This window comes from Mandrillus leucophaeus, unplaced genomic scaffold (genome assembly GCF_000951045.1).
Source record: "Mandrillus leucophaeus isolate KB7577 unplaced genomic scaffold, Mleu.le_1.0 Scaffold119, whole genome shotgun sequence".
Taxonomy (NCBI): Eukaryota; Metazoa; Chordata; class Mammalia; order Primates; family Cercopithecidae; genus Mandrillus; species Mandrillus leucophaeus.
In genome coordinates, this window is record NW_012100209.1 from 1,264,992 (window position 1) to 1,285,362 (window position 20,371).

The following is a 20,371-nucleotide window of genomic DNA, read 5'->3' on the forward strand; positions in this document are numbered from 1 at the left end:
ATTTCTTCTGTCAGGGGACGTCTTTTGGTTTTCAACTTCACCTCCAGGTTACTTGTGACCAGGAAGGAACATAAACAACATTGAAGCTCTAAGTGTATTTCACACGCTTAATCTACTTTGATGCATGTATGCATGCACACAAATGTCTATATTTACATATTTTTGTTTCCTTTCTAGGAGAACCCTCACCTAACAATAATGAATGTCAGTGACTGTATCCCAGATGCTATTGAAGTTGTAAGCAAGCCAGAAGGGACAAAGATACAGCTCCTAGGCACTAGGAAGTCACTCACAGAAACTGAGTTGACTAAGCCTAACTACCTTTATCTCCTTCCAACAGAAAAGAATCACTCTGGCCCTGGCCCCTGCATCTGTTTTGAGAACTTTACCTACAACCAGGCAGCTTCTGACGCTGGCTCTTGTGGCCATGTTCCAGTACCCCCCAAAGCCCCACCAAGTATGCTGGGACTAATGACCTCACCTGAAAATGTACTAAAGGCGCTAGAAAAAAACTACATGAACTCCCTGGGAGAAGTCCCAGCTGGAGAAACAAGTTTGAATTATGTGTCCCAGTTGGCTTCACCCATGTCTGGAGACAAGGACAGTCTCCCAACAAACCCAGTGGAGCCACCACACTGTTCAGAGTATAAAATGCAAATGGCAGTCCCCCTGCGTCTTGCCCTGCCTCCCCCGACCGAGAATAGCAGCCTTTCCTCAATTACCCTTTTAGATCCAGGTGAACACTACCGCTAACCAGCATGCCGATTTCATACCTTATGCTACACAGACATTACGAAGAGCAGAGCTGGCACCCTCTCATCATCAGTGGCCTTGGTTCTTAATCCCAGTATGATTTGCAGGTCTGGTTTATGTAAGACCACTACAATCTGGCTAGGTTAAAGGCCAGAAGCTATGGAACTTAACACTCCCCATTGGAGCAGGCTTGCCCTAGAAATGGCAGGATCATGGGAGCATGCTTACCTTGCTGCTGTTTGTTCCAGGCTCACCTTTAGAACAGGAGACTTGAGCTTGACACAAGGATATGTATTAACCACTCTACAGACTCCCACTCAGTACTGTACAGGGTGGCTGTGGGCCTAGAAGTTCATTTTTTACTGAGGAAATATTTCCATTAAAAGCAATTCTTAGATTGAAGGCTTTAATAAAGGCCACAGGAGACTTATTACTACAGCATAAATTGTCAATGTAAATTTACTGAGCGTATTGAATGAAAAAAACTCAGGTGTCTGAGGCCAGGACAGATTTTAGACTTACCTTGAACGGATAAGAATCTATAGTTCACGGACACAGTAAAATTAACTCTGTGGGTGGGGCGGGGGGTATAGATCTAATCTAATATGTAAAATGTGTGATCAATCAACAAGATTTCCACAATTCTTCTGTCAAGCTTACTACAGTGAAAGAATGGGATTGGCAAGTAACTTCTGACTTACTGTCAGTTGTACATCTGCTCCATAGACATCAGTATTCTACCGTAATTTTTGATGACTACCTCAGAACATAAAAAGGAAAGTATATCACGTAATTCCATTCAGTGTTTGGTTCCTTTCCTTTCAAGAACTGGCTATAAACAGCCTGTTTTCACTTGGCATGCTTTGGACTCTGCACTACGTTGTCTGGGCCAAGATAACTCTGTCACAGTTATAGTCATATTATGCTAAAATGGTAAAATGAAACCCATTGTTGGACATAATTTAGATATAACTAAAAAGTTCTATGGAGTGGGAAATTCCATGTTGGCTTTGGAGCAACTTTGTCTCCTCTGAACCAATACATTCCAAACTAATATATGCAAAGCACCTGGTACACAACTGGTATTTTAGTACATGTTGGTTCTCTTGGTGCAATCTCAGCTCACTGCAGCTTCCGCCTCCCGGATTCAAACAGTTCTCCTGCCCAGCCTCCGGAGCACCTAGGACTCCGGGTGCACACTACCACACCTGGCTAGTTTTTATATTTTTAGTAGAGACAGGGTTTTACCATGTTGGCCAGGCTGGTCTCGAACTCCTGACCTCAGGTGATCCACCTGCCTCAGCTTCCCCAAGTGCTAGGATTACAGGTGTGAGCCACCATGTCCAGCCTATTTGTCACATTGGTCACATTTATTTTTTATTTTTTGAGATGGAATTTTGCTTTTGTTGCCCAGGCTGGAGTGCAATGATGCAACTTCGGCTCACTGCAACCTCCGCCTCCCAGGTTCAAGCAGTTCTCGTGCCTCAGCCTCCCGAGTAGTTCTGATTACAGGCATGCACCACCACACCCAGCTAATTTTGTATCTTTAGTAGAGATGGGGTTTCACCATGTTGGTCAGGCTGGTCTGGAACTCCTGACCTCAGGTGATCCGCCCACCTCAGCCTCCCAAAGTGCTGGGATTACAGGCGTGAGCCACTGCACCTAGCCGTCACATTTCCAAACAAGCACGAAAGGGGTTCCTTTTTGTCTTCCTGCCTGCCGTCAGCATGGTAGAAATGGCTCTGCCTATGCTTATGCCTCTGGTGCCCAATGCCTTGCACTGTGCCCTTCAACACTATGAAGAGAAACAAGTAGCCACACCTCAAAATAATGTGGCTGTCAACTGACCTAAATAAACCTACACAAACCAGTATTTGCCTTTTGCTGGAAACATTGATTATGTGCTCCTCATGTAGTAGAAAGTGGTTATCCTGATTAGTCTAACAGTTGTGTTAGACTTTAGGGCCAGTATTGTCAGCATTTATTTATTTATGTACCTTTGTTATGATGGGATTACATTTTTCATTTGAAACTTGTTCACAAAAATGTCAATGACATTGGTTACTGATTTGTACATATTTTTCATATAGTTTTGTTTAAAAAATAATTCACACAAAACCTTGAAGTCATTTTTAATACTGAAATAAACCTTAATTAAAATATTTCATCATCACATTGTTTTACCTCCCTCAATGAAATGAAAATCTAGTAATTAGATACATCACCTCATGAACTTACTAAATAAAAATGTAAATTCCTGGGTATGACTACAAACCTCTTAATCAGAATCTCTGGGGCATGGACCTGGAATCTATTTTTCATCAGTTCCCAGGCATTCATCTACACACTAAACTTTGAGGATCACTGGCCTAAATCAAATGAAGTCTTTCTGAAATACAACAACATGTCAATAGGAAATGCTGGGCTATGTAACGTTTGTCTTCATAATATCACTATGACCTATAGTCTTGACTGTAAACATTTCTTCTCCAATGGTCATAACCAAATAAATTCATGTTCAAAACCTTAGTTTTCAATACTATATGCCATCTTAACATGGCTTTAGGAAGTGTTATTCAGAAACTTTGAAATACATATTCATGTGTCAGAAAAATGGAGAATTTCAAATATACACAAAAGTAGAAGTTTAATAAACCACTATGTATCACCACCAGTCCCAATGGCCACTACCCATGACTGTTTCAGCTCCATCCATACCTCTGTTCACTCTCCTCACGTTTTGACGCGAATCATGGTATCATGATTTCATGTAAATATCTGAGTTCTCTAAGCTCTACTTTTTCTAATATAGTCATACTAATTGTTAAAAATTGCACCTAAAATCACAGTAGTAATTCCTTAAAAATAGGATATTTGAGTGGTGGACGGCACTGGCATTAATGGCCTTTAAATCCTGCATCAGCCTGTGCACGGTCCTCACCTGTGTGCGGGGGACCTCAACAATTCAGGATGGGAGTTGGGACCTCTTCACACAACAGTACGACTGCTGAAACGCTTCCTACATTCAAACACCTAACCCAAACTAATTAGGGTCAACCTTGTTACCTACTAGAGTGTGTACTGATTAAGAACATCAAGACTTAATACCTTATTAACACTTGTAAGAGTTCTGTTGAAAGATAAGCTTTCAGGCCGGGCGCGGTGGCTCAAACCTGTAATCCGAGCACTTTGGGAGGCCGAGACGGGCGGATCACGAGGTCAGGAGATCGAGACCATCCTGGCTAACCCCGTGAAACCCCGTCTCTACTAAAAAAATATTAAAAAACTAGCCGGGCGAGGTGGCGGGCGCCTGCAGTCCCAGCTACTCGGGAGCCTGAGGCAGGAGAATGGCGTAAACCCGGGAGGCGGAGCTTGCAGTGAGCTGAGATCCGGCCACTGCACTCCAGCCTGGGCGACAGAGCGAGACTCCGTCTCAAAAAAAAAAAAAAAAAAAAAAAAAAATAAGCTTTCATCTCGAATTTACAAAGCATGTTAAAGCACTCTGCATAAAGTAGAAATTTTAAAACTCTGGAAGAGAGAAACAGTAGAAGAGAGTTTTCAGAACTTTCAGTTAAGATGTTTACAACACAATAGGTATCTTCAATTTGAAAGCATAGTTGTTTTATTCCTCTAAGCATTAAGGGAAGTTTTAGTATATTTTAGTTTCTTAAAATCAATACCGAACTAGTACTGTATTTTTGAGTATTTTATATACTAAAGAGTTTTAAAAATGAAACAGTGTTTTCCAAGTTCCGCTGCATTAGGACTTTTTTAAAAGATCAGCGGCATGATGAATTTGTAAGTATGCTTTTTAGTTTATTTTGGGGCCAACTATATTTTCAATGACATATACAGTGGAAGACATTGGGAAAAATGTACAGAAATTTGCCAAACTGTCCAAAATGTTTCTTGAAGTGAGATATACATTTTACCATATTTTATTAACAGACCCTAACTTTGACACTCAACTTTATCCTCTAGAATTCGTAATTTCTGTGGTATTCTCTTTTGCCAGTAGGTAGCTGTAGGTAAGCTTATTCAATCAGGGCAGTTTATGTGTGAGACATCAAATACCTTCCACAGAGATGTCACCATTGTCATACCATCATCACTCATATTGTACATTATTTCCTCAAAAAATTCAGAGCTGTTCTATCTAAAGACCTATTTTCCAAATCCCTATAGATATTTTAAAAAACTACAAAGATGTTTAATTATGAAGTGTTTAAGAAGAATATTACTTTAAAATATTGTAACAGCCACTCTACATGTCTGTGGTACCTAAAAGTCACTTTTGCTTGGAGTCACATGTGTCAGCATCAGCATTACAGGACTCAAATCAAGGCCATATGACCACTGATTATTTTAATATTTCAAATAAAACAATGACAAAGTTTAAGAATTTTAAGTACATTTTATTAACAATGTATCCCTTTGATAAGATTATGCTTCAGGAGGCTTTTAATGCCCTTGACATAAACTGTACACATTATACAAAAACAAGAGAATCACAACAAAAAAAATCAAGGTGAGCAAAACCATTTGGGGACAAATCTTATTTAAATTATACACAACTCAATGAAATATTCTTACAGAAAAAATATAAATACTTTTTCTTTCTATGTTACAGTTATACAATATAAATCAGATTTCAATGTCTGTTCAGTGACCTACAAACACCAGAACCTCCAAATATGTAGCAGCGTATTACTAAATAAAAAAGAAGAAAATCATGTGGTTAGAGAGCATTAAGTCTGACACTTTTTTCACAATTCCTTACCACTTTTCAAAACTAATTTACACCATTTGTTTTACAATGCAGCTTTAGGGTTTCTGACAGGCATTTTTGTAACAATTACCTACAAATTTTTTTTCACTCCCCCTCTCTGCCCCAAGACTTTGCATTTTGTGCTAAATCAACCAAGTAGCAAAATTGAAAGGTATGCTTTTTTTGGCATAAATTATATTTTTGAAATTAAATATTCTATAAAGAAAGTAAAACAAAATGTGCAATTTATGCATGCTGTGGTGTAGCTATCCGATATTACATTACAAAAATACTTCAAACAGGAAAAAAGTCCACATTCTGTGAGTCATATAAACCTACTAGGAATGAAAAATACCCTGGAACTTGGAACTGAAAGAAAAAAACAATGCTCCTAGAAAGATTCTCACAGATTTGTGTTCTTTGATAAGCACTGCTATTAATTTCACTGGTATGCTTTTACATGAGATTCTCACTGTAATGACACTTTTGAGATTACGATAGTAACAGTGTATTTTGTTAATGCAGAGACAATGGAGACTTTTCCTAACTTATGTTTTGGAAAATCTGAAATGTTGGTTCATTCTAAACAGCTCTTCTAATAAAAGTCTCTCAATTTTACCTTTTCTTTTTTCCCATGTTTTAATGGATTGTGAATCTGAGACAAAACTGGAAACATAAGACTAAAGGGGAAAAAATCTTACTTCCAAAGAACATTTCCCAAAGTAGTTTACAAAGTTCATCTCACACAAAATTAGCACCTCACTCTTACCATGCAAAAATAACTGCAGTTATAATTTGAATGACAGACAATTTGGTTTTTATTGCTTAATGATCTGTGCTTTAATGTGGGGATAAAAGGCATCCTCTGAACGGAATGAAATAACATTTTATATAAATAGCAGTAGGAAAATCTAAATAAGCATTGATATCCCACTGTTGAACACTTTGCCGTTGTGATAGATATGCCCTGAAAAACTCAGCTTTAATTATCTCGAGCTCTAGATAAAAGAGCTGAAATCCATTAAAGTTGTCATTTCAAAGGACTTGTACACATTATTACATTATAATAATGTATATACTTCCAAAGAGCCTCTTTTAATGTCACTGTCATATAGAATGTCCTTATTCTGCTAATTGTTATTAGAAAAATTTTAATTAGGGAGAACAGACTGTTTCCCCCCTCCAATCTACCTAAGAATAAACAGGAAATAAAAGTATAATAAATTTTAGAGCATATTTAATTATGAATACTAAATTTCTAATTTCCTTATTTATCAGTATTTACTTAGTATGTGAGGCTGAAATCTGTTCTTGAAAAAAAGTTCAATTAGAAATAACAATTCACTTTACGATTAGAAATTCACAGTTTACAACCAGCACAACTGCCCAAATTCCTCCAAATTATTCAATAATTACCAATAGTACAAATTTATATGGACTAAGATCAATCCTAAAATCTTTAAAAACTACAGTATTGACATTATTTTGGTATTCTATAGTCTGTAATATCTATTATTTATAGATGATTTTCTCAATTATTTCTATTACTGCTGATATCATTCCTAACCTCTTCTGCTATAATATTTTTAAACACCTAAGTTAATCACTTGGCACTGCATGTATTTTTCACCATAAAGTCTACTTTTTACAAACAAGTACTCAAAGAAAATGTATTAGACCTGTCAGCGAAATCATGGAGAAACCAAATAGCACTATAAATTTAAGCATAGACTTTTTTTTTTTTTTTAGTATACTGATAACCACAAAGCTCTGAGTATCTCCCCAAAGTAAGTGATATAGGCAAATATGATAATGTATACATACATATTTTTCAAAGTAACAGTAAAAAAAACCCACAAAACATTCAGGCCAATACTAACTAAGCCTTATTTCAGGATAGATGACCAAGGTGGGGGTACAGGGATAGTGATGGTGGGGGAGGGGTGTGTATGTGTGTAAGACAAAAAAAAAAAAAAAAAATCACTGTTAACTTTTGAGGGATTAAACCACAGATTTTATACTCTATAGTAACTGAGGTAGTGTTTAAAACGAATGTCTAAAATATGTTAATCCCATTATGAATAAGATTACTACATTACTTCCTTTGGAGGTTTTAACCACTATTTGGTCTAGTAACTCTGACATTTGGTTCTCTGGAAAGGCAGTTTAGTTATCCAAGACCAAAGACCACGATGACAGGCAACGTTCTTAGAAGTACTGTCGACATTTAAATAAACACTTGGGTTCAGTGATAAAATATAAAAAAATTATCTTCAATTGGATTTTATGAGAGGAAATCTGAAGAACCACTTTTCAACATAAGCAGCAGCTTACAGCCCTTATCTGCTTTGTTATAATGTAAGTTGCTACACAGTGCACATAAGAACAATTCACTGAAGTGCAGTCAAAGAGGTGTTATGTAGTGAGACGAAATGCTTCATCCCAACTGGAACTTTCAGTGCCAGTAAATAAATTTTTTAAAAAAGTATCTCTGTGAGTTATGTTTTCTAGTTCACAGGGTTCTTTACAGAGATCTCAAAGAACAAGCCCATTACAAAAAGGATCTGCATCATGGGAAAATATTAATGTTGCTATGACTGTGTCAAAACTGATGTGTAATTGTAATAAAAATGTTATACACAAATGAATTAAAAAAGAATCCTAATCAGTCCAGCTGGATTTTCTATTTCTATTTATATATAGATCTCAAAAAAGATAATCCTTTCATTTACAAGCATTCAAATGATGATGGCCATGCTATTTTTATATACAAATTTGCATATATGTTTAAATCCTGTAAAAATTTCCAAATATCTTTAGACATATACAAATTAAACAAACAAAAACCTTGCCCTCATCTACTTAACTTCACAAATGGAAAAAGGCAATTAATATACTCATAAACCCACCTATCACTGCATTTAGTTTGTGCAAAACAAAAACACTGATATAAAAATTAAGTTACTGCTGCTTTAAAATTTGGTACTTAAGGCTTTTCACTACAATTTTTCTTAATAACAAGCTTTATTAATGATTTTTTTAAAGGAAATATGGCTCTTCTTTCCTCCATGGAATGTGTAAATTGCAAGCAAACTTATCTTTTCCTCAGGAGATCCAAAGTAGTATTTAATGCTTTCCTATCCTTTAGGTCTAAACTAACAGTGCTTGTTGAAGTTCCTGTTTAAAGCAATGAGATGGAAAGTTGATGAAAGTGGAAGTCCATTACAAATATATGCACTCTATAAATGGGAAATATTTTTAATTAAAATAAAAAATGATTTTTAAATTTTATTCAAGAACTGTAGTGAAAAACCTTAATTGGTTCATATATCCTGTAATAACACATTGCAACAAAATGAAGAGTTGGAAAACAAGAATCTTTATGCAAGTCTAGTAACATAAAAATAACTTATACGTCCCAGGTTGTTGAGGCTCTTCTTTTGCTTTGAGGTTATAAACCTCTGAAGTAGTGTTACAAACATTAAGAAAAACGTGAAAGGGCCAAAGTTCCCTCTCTAATACCAGCAGTTATAGCACACCCCATTGTGGTAACAGGATGCAGCCTTAGAGACACTGATTCCTGCTTTCCACAAATTAGTTAACAAACAAGGCATCTGTGTATTTACCCTAAAAATAATTCAGAAATAACTTGTGAAGGGTGCTTCTGCATATCCCATTATTGTTCCACTGTCATTATGTTTTTAAAATGAAAAAAATAGAAAACCTATGTAGGTATTCAGTGCTTGGCTCTTGCTACAATGGTAACTAAAACTCTTAAAACTGTGGTAATGAATCATGAACCCCTCAAAAGGCTCAACAAAGGAGAGAAGGAAGTTGTTTTGGTTAGGAAAGTCAGCAGTTCCAACTGTTCATGTACCAGTAACTGCGGAACAGTGTACAGAAGACACTCCTGTCTTTGCTGCCTAGTCAGTTGTATTTTCTGAGGCTTTTAGGAAATCCACAAATATGAATATATATAGTATATATCTATATCCATCATAAATATGAGGTCAGGATTCAGCAGATGTATCAACTATAGGTTGCTTTGGTGGTGTTGCCAACACAGCCTCTGCTTCTTCATGCATCTAGGGAAAAAATGGTGTATCATTAAAGACTTTTATAAAAATATATAACATGTTTATATAAATATATAATTTTTTTTGAGACAGGGTCTTGCTCAGTCTTCCCAGGATGGAGTGCAGTGTTGCCATCTTTGCTCACTGCAACCTCTGACTCCTGGACTCAAATGATCCACCCACCTCAGCCTCCCAAGTAGCTGGGAATACAGGCACATGCCACCACCCTTGGCTAATTTAAAAAAAAAAAAAAATTGTAGTGACTCAGTCTCACTATGCTGCCCAGGCTGGTCCTGAACTCCTGGGCTCAAGCAATTCTCCCGCATTGACCCCACAAAGTGCTGGGATTGTAGGCATGAGTCACCACACCCAACTATAATGTGTATTTTAATTCAATTCAAACACTGAATTATTCTTGAAAGATAAATTTGAGAAGTACTAATCATACTTACTTGTAGAAACTGTACATCTTGAAATAATTCTTGTATGAACCTCCGACACGGAAGTCTGAATGTGCAGTGTGACAGCAAGTGGGAAACCTCAGAGTAAAGGCATATGTCATCAAATGTTTGAGGATACTTCTCCTTAATTCTAAAATAAAAGATTATGGTGTGATGAAAACTGTAATCATGATGTATCTATTTTTCCTCCAAGGTATCACTTACTTTAAAAATATATTTCTCTACAGGTATGGATTAGACAGCATACTTGGGGTGATGACTTGAGAATATAAAATATTAAATATTCCTCTCACACACTTAGATATTCTGAGTTTGGGTTTAAAAAAAAAAAAAGATTATCAAAACCTGAATACTTCTCGTAAAGTTGAAGCATTCTTTTTCACTGGCGTGAGAAACTGCAAAATGTATTTATCAGCCTAGGATGATTAAAATATGTTCAAAATTAAGTTTTAAAATAGAAATACATCTTTAAAGTTAAGTTGTTAACATCCCTGACCAGGCTATTTCTTCAGATACTTCAAATAACAGCTTTTAGCTAGGAGAGCACCTCAGAATCAGCTGTGGGTTGGGTGGGCGACCAGTTAAGGGCCCACACCCAGAGCTCCTGGCCTAGAGGTCTGCTGTGGGACCCTGATACCTATGTGGGACCCCAATACCTATATCACTCTTTAAAAAAGCCCTACAGCTGGCCAGGCATGGTGGCTCCTGCCTGTTATCCCAGCACTTTGGGAGGCTGAGGCAGGTGGATCACCTGAGGTCAGGAGTTTGAGACCAGCCTGGCTAACATGGCGAAACTATGTTTCCACTAAAAATACAAAAATTAGCTGGGTGTGGTGGCGCACACTTGTAATCTCAGCTACTCGGGAGGCTGAGGCAGGAGGATCGCTTGAACCTGGGAGGCGGAGGTTGCAGTAAGCCAAGATTATGCCCCACTGCACTCCAGCGTGGGCAACAGAGCAAGACTGTCTTAAAAAAAAAAAAAAAAAGCCCTACAGGAGACCCTGAGGTGCATTCCTTTTGAGAATCACTGCTTTAAATAATAAGAAAAAAATTAAACCAAGAAATTATGACTTGTTACAAGAAATTATGACTTGTTACATGTAAGCCCACTTTCCTCAAACTTTTTGGTCTCAGGACTTTCTTAAAAATTACTGAGTACCCAAAAAAGCTTATTTTTGTGTGGGTTATAGTGACCATTAACTACTATATTAGAAGTTAAAATTGAGAGAATTTCCTAACATGAATTATTTTAAAAATAAATCCACTACATGTTAACATAAATAACATATATTTTAATAAAAATAACTGTATTTTCCAAAAGTAAAAAAGTGAGAAGAGTGGCATTATTTTACATTTTTTGCAGATCTCTTCAAAAGTGTGGCTTAATAGAAGATAGCTGGATTCTCATACTCGCTTCTGCATTCGATCTGTTGCCATATGTTGTTTTGGTTGAAGTATTAAAGAAAATCTAGCCTCACACAGGTATGCAATGCAGTTTAGAACTACTGATGAACTACTGATGTAAGTTAACTAGCCTAACTTTTGAAGTATTTCAAGAATCTTTTCTCAACTTAAAAAACAGAATAAACAAATAATACTTATGCACATAGTTTACTCACGTTAAAAGCCCAGTCTCATGACATTTAGTTGAAACTGAACTACTCAAATTAATGACTAATCTTAGAACTTCTTTGCGAAGGAGTATACGGCACATTGGTGTATCATCTGGAATTGTTTTAACACCTAAAAGATTTCAGGGAGAAGTTAAATATTATCTATGTCACAACAAAAATGATTAAAAATCATGAAATTTATTTTTAAACTTCACCTAAAGACCTAGAACTGAGATCAATTACACATGATCTGCCTATCATTTTGGGAGCAAAACTCTAATAAAAGTAGATAGCTAAGAGGCTCTATATCAGTGGGTGATATAGGTGCAATATTTAACAGTGTTAAATTGCTTCACTAAAATGGACGTATTATTGTTTTGAGACAACTTTAATTTACAGTATTTACGAAAAACAAAACCAACTAATGACAGTTTTACTAATAATGACTGGATCTGAATCCGAAGACTCACCTAGTAACAATTCCGTGCTTTTGGTGCTGCTAGCTGAGCCTTCTTGAGATACCCCATCACTGCATCCAGAAATCCCCGAAAACTTAGAGGGAACCACTTCTAAGGGATTATGGATGGTCTGCTCACACCAATCAGAATATGGAATATCTTGAAAGTCTGAAGAAAAAAAATAATTATTTCAATTAAAGCACCATAACGGCTTAATTCCTGTGCTTACATTGCACACTGAAATGAAAGAATATAAAATAACATCTTCTCTAATTGTATGCAATACACCAAACACTCCAAAACTTCTTTCCTCATAGAAAATGATTATAGCATGAAAAGGGCCCAGATAGGGCTGTTCACAGTGGAAAAGGCCTACTCCAGGGATCTGTCAGACTCAGGCCCCACTGTGACCTGGAACCATGAGAGCATCAGCATCTCAGCATAACATAATTTGGCATATCAATGTGCTGCAACTCACCTGCTGGGAAACTCTGAATTAGAATACCAAAAAGAAATTTGGAAAAGTAAACCAGAGAACTTTAGTCATCACCAGGTTTTTTTGAAGGTGGTTAAGTGATATTCACCAAGAAAAGGTAATACTTTAAACACACATATACTTATTTAAAATTGCTAATATATGTCACTTGTTGATTAAAAAAAAAAAAAGCACAATGTAGGTCTACTTTATTTACTTACCAAATACATATTATGGGCCTGCTGTACAAAGCAGTACATACATAGGTATCAGAGATATAAAAATGTAAAGACTGACAGACCATACCCTAACTGAACTTAACTGAGTGGAAGAACAAAAATAACCAAGTTGTAACAGTCATAATTGTCATAAGAGATCTATGTGCAAAGGGCAATGAGAGGAAACAGGAAGGAGTGTCAACACCTGCCTCAGAGAGTCAGAGAAGACTTCACAGGCCAAATAATGCTGACATGTAGGATGAGGTGGACTTGCCAAATAGACCACGTATGTGTAGGCAGGGTAAAGAGCAAAGAGAGGACAGCAGGGAAAATATGTTTTTCATGCCTAAAAATTTGTTCAAAAACTTCAGGTCAGTTAGTAAAGATATGTCAACTGCAGGAAAGGAGGAAGGTGAAAAAGACCACTAGACAGACGACACAGTGTCTTGTGTGTTAAGAATGAATAGCCATTAAAGAATTGCACACAGATTAATTCCAGGATATAGTATGAAAGATGAATTGGAAGAGACCAAAATTAGAGGCTAAAATACTAACACTCCAACAGGGAGAAGCTAAGTGACTGAACTAAGGCTGAGATAGTGAGAATGGAGCAAGAGGGTATACATGATTAATAGGGCTGGGAGATGACTTGTGGCTAAAGCCACAAGTCAGATTCAAATTCAAGTGGATTTACCTCAAAGGACATGATCACTTACCTGAATGACTACATATTGCACTTAGTTGGTTGCTGGGCTGGAAACCCAGAATTTCAATACAGACACAATAAAGGCAGTTATCATCTGTATGTTCCTGTAGTCCAGTGTCTTCTGTACTTTCTAAAAACAGAGAGGCATCTGAATGGATTGAATTCATTATTTCCGTAAGACTCATCTGCTGTCGTAGCAAGTGAAAAGAATTTTTTACAAGACCTCCAGTTCCAGATGGAAGACCTGTGCATAAGTAGATATAAAACATAATCCAATAAAGATAGTACTTTTCAAGGTACCTTAAATTATGTGAAATTTTTAAAAAAGCTAAAGCACATTTTATGACTAAAAATCTAACTGGAAAGAAAAAAAGAATAATTTGCCTTAAATTATAAAAATAAGGAAAGCCAGCAGATGTTTGTTATTTTAATACAGAGTTTTAAATACAAAATGGAAAAACTGAGATTATATAATGCATCATTTCAACTATCTTCAATATTTGCCTAAAGATATGTAATAATTCTAAGTATAAAGAGGCATCTGTTTAAAAAGTCATCAAAATCATAAAGCTATAAAACCTGTGGCTTATATTTACATATTAAAATATAACAGTTCATAACAAAGATCGTGTATTTTATAAGTACATTTCTATCTCTCCTTACTCTAAACAAACAGCTATTTCCTGGATCTATGAGGATTTGTGTTACACATTGTTCATGTGCTACTTTTAAAAAACAGAAACAACTAATTTGGTTTTTAATTCCTTGAAAGGTTGAGTACTTCACTGAAAACAATGTTAAGTCCCTCACACACACACACAAATGTGGTTTAATTTTAAGCTGACTTTAACAATTGTTTTGGTATAATTTTAAAGTTGATCAAAAGAGAGTCTTCCTAAATTTTTAGTGTTATCCTACTAGAAAGAACTAAGAGTTTTCTTTTTAATATAAAGAGGCATCTCACAAATACAAAGCACAATGCATTACCTCCTGCATCATGGGCAAATGCTCTTGTACCTCGATCATCATGTGGCGGTATGTTTTTTGTCTGAAAATAGGGAATATCCTTTACCTAAAAAAGATATAAACCATGGTAAGTCCTGCTATAAAAATAAGCCCACTTTATGAAAATCAGCAAAATTAAACAAAATACAATTAAAATAGATATAGCATATGAACCTATAATCAAATTTACTGAAGGTTCAACTACCAAAATTTAACAAAGTAACCCAAAAAGTCTTTATTATATTCTTAGTGAGTAAATGGACATTAAAATAATTATTTTAGTGTTTATCTAAAATGTCTTTAAACTTCTAAGAAAATGTGTTCTTTAGTACTATATACCATCTAGAGATCTGTAGGCATCTCCTGGGATTAGGGTCACCTTAAATTACTGGGTACCACATGTGGCTACCTTTCATGGGATAAATAGGAAGGAGGATTTTAAAATGAAGTATAAGTTAAAAGTGACTAAAAAACAAGTTAGAAATTTCACAAATTTCTACATAAATTTCTATGGATAAAGAAATCAAATGAGATACTGATTTAATATGGAAAGAGAGGGAAGGATAATGTTCTAAGGACTAAATAAAAGAGTACAGAGTAGTTGAAAAAGGTAAAATAATTTTAATCTTAAAGTTTCTTTAAACAAAACGGTCTTAAAAATCATGCTGCCCCAAACTAGTGCCCACTCTAAATTATGACTTCTAGTAAGCAGTTATAGAACATGAAAAAACAGGAAACCAACTCATAGGAAAACAATAAAATGTATGATGATACCTGGAATATATCATTTATATCCACCGGGAGAGCAAGACCGATGTAATCATCTGAACCCCCGTATGTGGCACTGGACACCATGGACCGCACTGAGGAGGATCGTTGCAGGGTATTTTGATTAATAGGACTCAATAAATCTTCTTTATCCAATGATGCATAACTTAAGGCTTTCATGAACCTATAAAACCATAAAAAAAACCACTTGTATTAGTTTCTTGACCTGTTATTTTAATCATATGAAGAAATAACATATATTCCTACCTTCATAAAAGACAAGCAGCTAGTCATGTATTAAGCAGTGTCATCTTGTTTACTGGGAACACATAAACACTTTAAAATATTAGCTGTTATAAACTGCTATGTAAAAGGTCATCAGTAATGTTGACTGTTACCAAAAACAACTGTTACGGTCGCTCAGGTAAGGGTGAAAAGGTGGGCAATTAGAATAACTTTCAACATCTAGAAGTAAAAAAAGAAACTGACCTCAGTAGTCAAGAGCATGGTCCAAGGACTATCTTCATAATCACTTGAGACTACTAGATTTGGCATTTATGTAATTAAGGATATGTGTATTAACTCTATTTAATATTATATTTGTAAAAAATAAGATCAATTATATATCATTATTTGTGTGATAATTACCTTAATGCCTTCATTATCAACATAAGATTTATGTAGCACACAGGACAGACACAAGAGAAAAATGGTCATTTATGACAAGAGATATCCTGGTATAAAGCACTGATATTTCCACAATGTACTGATATTTCCACAACATACTCCTTACTACTAGAGATTCCATAACAAATATGATACACTGATATTTCCATAAGATACATCTTTCTCATACAGATTCTTATGCAACAGACACGCTAAAATATTTACTTGGCATCTGCTGTATACATACAAGGCACTATGCAAGGTTCCACATTTATACACATTTATATGAAGATATTTTTATTTGGAAAACCAAGTCTTTAAAATGTATGAATGCAGCCTAATATTAAATCAAAGCCTAATATTAAATCAAAGAATTATTTTGTAAAACACACAAAATAAACGCTTTCTAAATAGTAGCTATTAAGATTATCATAGCAAAAACCAAGCTCCTAATTTTCACCCCCAAAAACAGTCTTTCAAACTGTAATCTGTTACATTTCTTTGATTCCATAAAACTCTTCAAAGATTACTGGAGTGGGAGGAAAACAATTATTGGATAATTCCCCTTCCCAATTCCTATTTCAACCAGTATAGCTCCCTTTTTATCTGTTCTACCTATTGGGTTTCCATATAAATCTTTATGTGGAAAAGGAATTTCTCTGCTTAAAAAACAACAATACAAAAGCTTAAAACCACTGATCTAGTGCAATCTCCACCAGATAAGGTAACTGAGGCTTAGGAATTTTTGAAATTCATGAACTTTACTGCATAGATTTACTGCAGTGAGCTGTTGAGAAGTTTCCCTGGCTTTGTCCTGGACAAGGCTGTGAAAGCTAGTGAGTTTCAGATAGATGAGACATTGCTGCACCATTTCTTAAATCCTACAAGGTTACATAATTTGTCGTCTGCTACCAGGAAACCCTCTATTAAATGCGTTAAGTATTATTAAAACAAAACTGCTTAATGTTATTAAGAATAATGTAAGGGCTAGATGGATTACATTAAATAACAACCAATGATGATAAAAATAATAGCTAACTTTTATTGAGTGCTTAATATGTGCTATAGTATTCTAACATACATTGTTGACATATAAGTAGTTGACATATATTAATCCACTTAAATAAATGTAAATGAATAATTTAAAACTAAGGAAAGCTGTTTAGAAGCATTTGGTCCAATCACAAAAATTATAGGTACAAAACTTTTTTGCAACAAATAATGTGTATCTTTTAAAAGTAAAATCTAAACTATTCACTTTGACTAGCTTGATATAATCTAAATATGGTATAGAAATCCCTGCTGAGTCATGAGGATCAAGTAATTCATTTAGTGTTTATTAGGTTCCTATTTAATAATCACAGCTACTTAAAGTGAAAATAATTTGACTGCAATTTTCAGTTATCTTTTTAAAAAAATAATAAAGAGGTCAACTTGTGGAGCCTTAAATTGACCTACCTGAAAAGGTTGTTTGTTATTGTAGGTCTTAAGCTCCTGATTCCCCCGACATGCTTCTTTTTAAAATCGATCCTTGCAGAAGCGAGAAATAAATAAAAAAAAGCTTGTGACTTGTATGTCCTTTGCAAAGCATGTGTGTTTATTTTCAGGGCCTATAGGATTTTCTTCCCCCCTCGCAGCTGCAAGAATCTATTTCAAGTCATATCGGGTAACAAGGAGCTTATAGCCTACATTAGTAAACAATTATAATAGGTCAGTTATGAGGCTTATGTAGTGTTAAAAAAACCTGGCTAACGTTTTGTATTTAAATCTGTTAAAATGCAACCATTATTGGTCACTTCTTTTTTTTTTTGAGACGGAGTCTTGCTCTGTCGCCCAGGCTGGAGTGCAGTGGCGCGATCTCGGCTCACGGCAAGCTCCGCCTCCCAGGGTCACGGCCATTCTCCTGCCTCAGCCTCCCGAGTAGCTGGGACTACAGGCGCCCGCCACCAGGCCCGGCTAATTTTTTGTATTTTTAGTAGAGACAGGGTTGGTCACTTCTAAACATGTATTTGCTCACCTGCTTGGTGTTAATCGGGACTCAAAACTGTTGGCCTTCATGGTGATGGTATCAGTAAATAGCACATCTTTTGCTGGAGATGCCAAAGCTTCAGAGTGAGATAAGGATGGATGCATTCTTTGTTGCTGTAGTCTTTTCAGTGTAGCATAGCCAAAAGCATCTCTAGAGCTTGTGTAACTAAAGTTACAATCAGCTAGACTTTTAATTGTAGCAATAGAGGGTGCTTTAAGGGACTGTGCTCTTCTAGGAAGCGTATGAGAAGAACCTGGAGGCACCAGGGACACCGAATTTGATTTGGAGAGAGACAGATGGTTAGACTGTGGCGTCAAATAGTGGCTTGTCTTAACAGTTTTAGTACTTACCACAGTACTCATGCTTCCACAGTCTGTGTCCATAGTTGTAGCATCTACACCTACTGTCTCTCGTGAAGGACTTGAGCTCATTGAACTTATGCCACTTGTTGTAGTGTCTGTATTAAAACTTTGGCTACGCATCTTCATATGTGAGCTTGTTGAACTTTCTACTACTAACCTCTCTCGGCTTGTATTTTCTCTGTGATTCTCTGCACCAAAGTTCTTGGTGAATTTTAAGTCATTTTCTCCAATGCTTGGTGTACTACCAGTGTCTTCAATGTGCTTATTCCCCATAAATGAAGTCTCTAATTGTAATGTTTTCTGTGCAGTGGATGTGGGTGTAAAATCATCACTATGATTAAAATCAACGCTGGGCTCCGTAAGTGTTCTGATTCGCCTGTTGCTTGTCTTACTTTCAGATGACAGTTTTCCTCCTTTTGGATCACTGCTACTACGATGTTTTTTGTTAGGCAAAGTAAGTGAATTTAAGATACGATTCTTCACAAGTTTACTAGAAGCAAAGAAAGGGAACGAATTTTTATCCTTTATGGGTCCAGATCGGTCATAATACGCTGGCTCTGTATCTTCGTTGATATCAAGGAAAAATGTACTAGTAGAGCTGCTGCCGAACCGGTCATCCTCCAATATGAACATACCTATGATTGAAGGATCAATTAATAAAAACACATAAAAAATAACAAATTCATGGTAACTACTAGTGACATCACATTTCAGGAAATATTTTTTTAGTCATCTAGAGGAAAAAATTTAAAAATAAAGGGTTAAACCATTCAGCTACATGAAAATATCCTTCTTGAAACCCAGAGTTTGGACTTGAATAAAAAGTAAAATTATGTAATTTATGAGAATATTCATGATGAAATTAAAGGGAAAAAGGAGACTTGACCAAGGATGCTTACTCAGTTACTACAGATTCCTGGTAGTTCATCTTTAAATTACTATAGGCAGGACAAATTCATCTTGTAAGAAATGAATTCCCAATCTTAAAATATACTTACAGAGAACCAAGTGATAACATTTTAAATTCATGTTTAAATTATGTTTATTTCCCATTTTACCTTAGATACTAAGAAACTCATTAAATTTAGTGCCCAACTCTACTAGAAGATGCAACCCAAGTGAGTGCCTAATGACATCTAATAGGATTTTTCTTTTATTTTTAACTTCTCTGTTGAATAATTATAAACTCTTTCAAATATATTTTGAAAGAAAGTAAAAGAAAATCCTAAGTGAACTTGCATACTGCATTGCCATTTCTATATTTTGTCAATTGTAAGATGCACACTTTTCACATTTAATCTCTTCTATTTTCACACAGAATCTGATTCTAAAGTCAGAATGCATCTTGCAATAGTAGTATATCCTAGTTTAACAGGCAGCACTTTTTCTTCTTCTTTTGTGGTACATAAAATATTGGTACATTTCATAATTCATGGCATCTCAGATTTGGTGAAATACACAGTCTGATAAATCTGACACTATCTTCTTAAAAGGAAGAACCATGCCTTAAATTTTGTACACCTAACACCACTTAGCACAGGACTTAAAACCACAAATCATTTTATGTATAACTATTTTTGCTACTCTATTAACAATTTCACTATTTTAAAATTTAGTGCTTCTCTCAAAAATGAAGATGTGAATGTAATATCTGTTAAAAATATATTCTGGCTCAACAATCTCGGTATCTGAAAAATGAGTAAAAAGATTAAATAAAGAAGGTAGATAAATAAATACTTATTATATTTGTTTCTTTCCTGCCGAAAAAAGGAGGACTGGTTCTTCTGGCACATGGCTTATTACATAACTTTGTAGGAATTCTCAAAAGCTACTAAGAAGGAGAGAGAACAATGTAAGCTGGTGATTATACTCTGTGTTATGAAAAGATATACATTCTCCAAGAGGCTATTATTGCCAAAAAATTATCTTAGACAAAAGCAAATTAGGAATGTAACAAATACATTTAAATTTTAAAATTCAAATCTAAATATTAACATTTGCTAACTTTAAATG

The 20,371-nt window shown here is 35.4% G+C and overlaps 2 protein-coding genes across 4 annotated transcripts in view; one reads left to right on the forward strand and one right to left on the reverse strand.

Moving 5' to 3' along the window:
- OSMR (oncostatin M receptor) overlaps positions 1–2,925 on the forward strand; it is a 96,948-nt gene extending 94,023 nt beyond the window's left edge. The window contains exon 18 of one of the 2 annotated variants that reach the window (XM_011966146.1): positions 178–2,920. In XM_011966146.1, the coding sequence (XP_011821536.1) occupies positions 178–753 (576 nt within the window). In that variant the 3' untranslated portion in view covers positions 754–2,920. Of the gene's footprint in view, positions 1–177 lie in introns of both variants that reach the window. The other variant, XM_011966154.1, reaches the window with a different exon arrangement.
- Positions 2,926–5,147: 2,222 nt separating this feature from the next.
- Positions 5,148–20,371, reverse strand: part of RICTOR (RPTOR independent companion of MTOR, complex 2) — an 83,863-nt gene continuing 68,639 nt past the window's right edge. Inside the window, exons 29-37 of one of the 2 annotated variants that reach the window (XM_011966120.1) lie at positions 17,985–18,993; positions 17,426–17,497; positions 15,308–15,485; positions 14,516–14,600; positions 13,539–13,772; positions 12,142–12,297; positions 11,678–11,801; positions 10,050–10,188; positions 5,148–9,606 (exon numbers count right to left, since the gene is read on the reverse strand). In XM_011966120.1, the coding sequence (XP_011821510.1) occupies positions 9,532–9,606; positions 10,050–10,188; positions 11,678–11,801; positions 12,142–12,297; positions 13,539–13,772; positions 14,516–14,600; positions 15,308–15,485; positions 17,426–17,497; positions 17,985–18,993 (2,072 nt within the window). In that variant the 3' untranslated portion in view covers positions 5,148–9,531. The remainder of the gene's footprint in view (positions 9,607–10,049; positions 10,189–11,677; positions 11,802–12,141; positions 12,298–13,538; positions 13,773–14,515; positions 14,601–15,307; positions 15,486–17,425; positions 17,498–17,984; positions 18,994–20,371) is intronic. The other variant, XM_011966126.1, reaches the window with a different exon arrangement.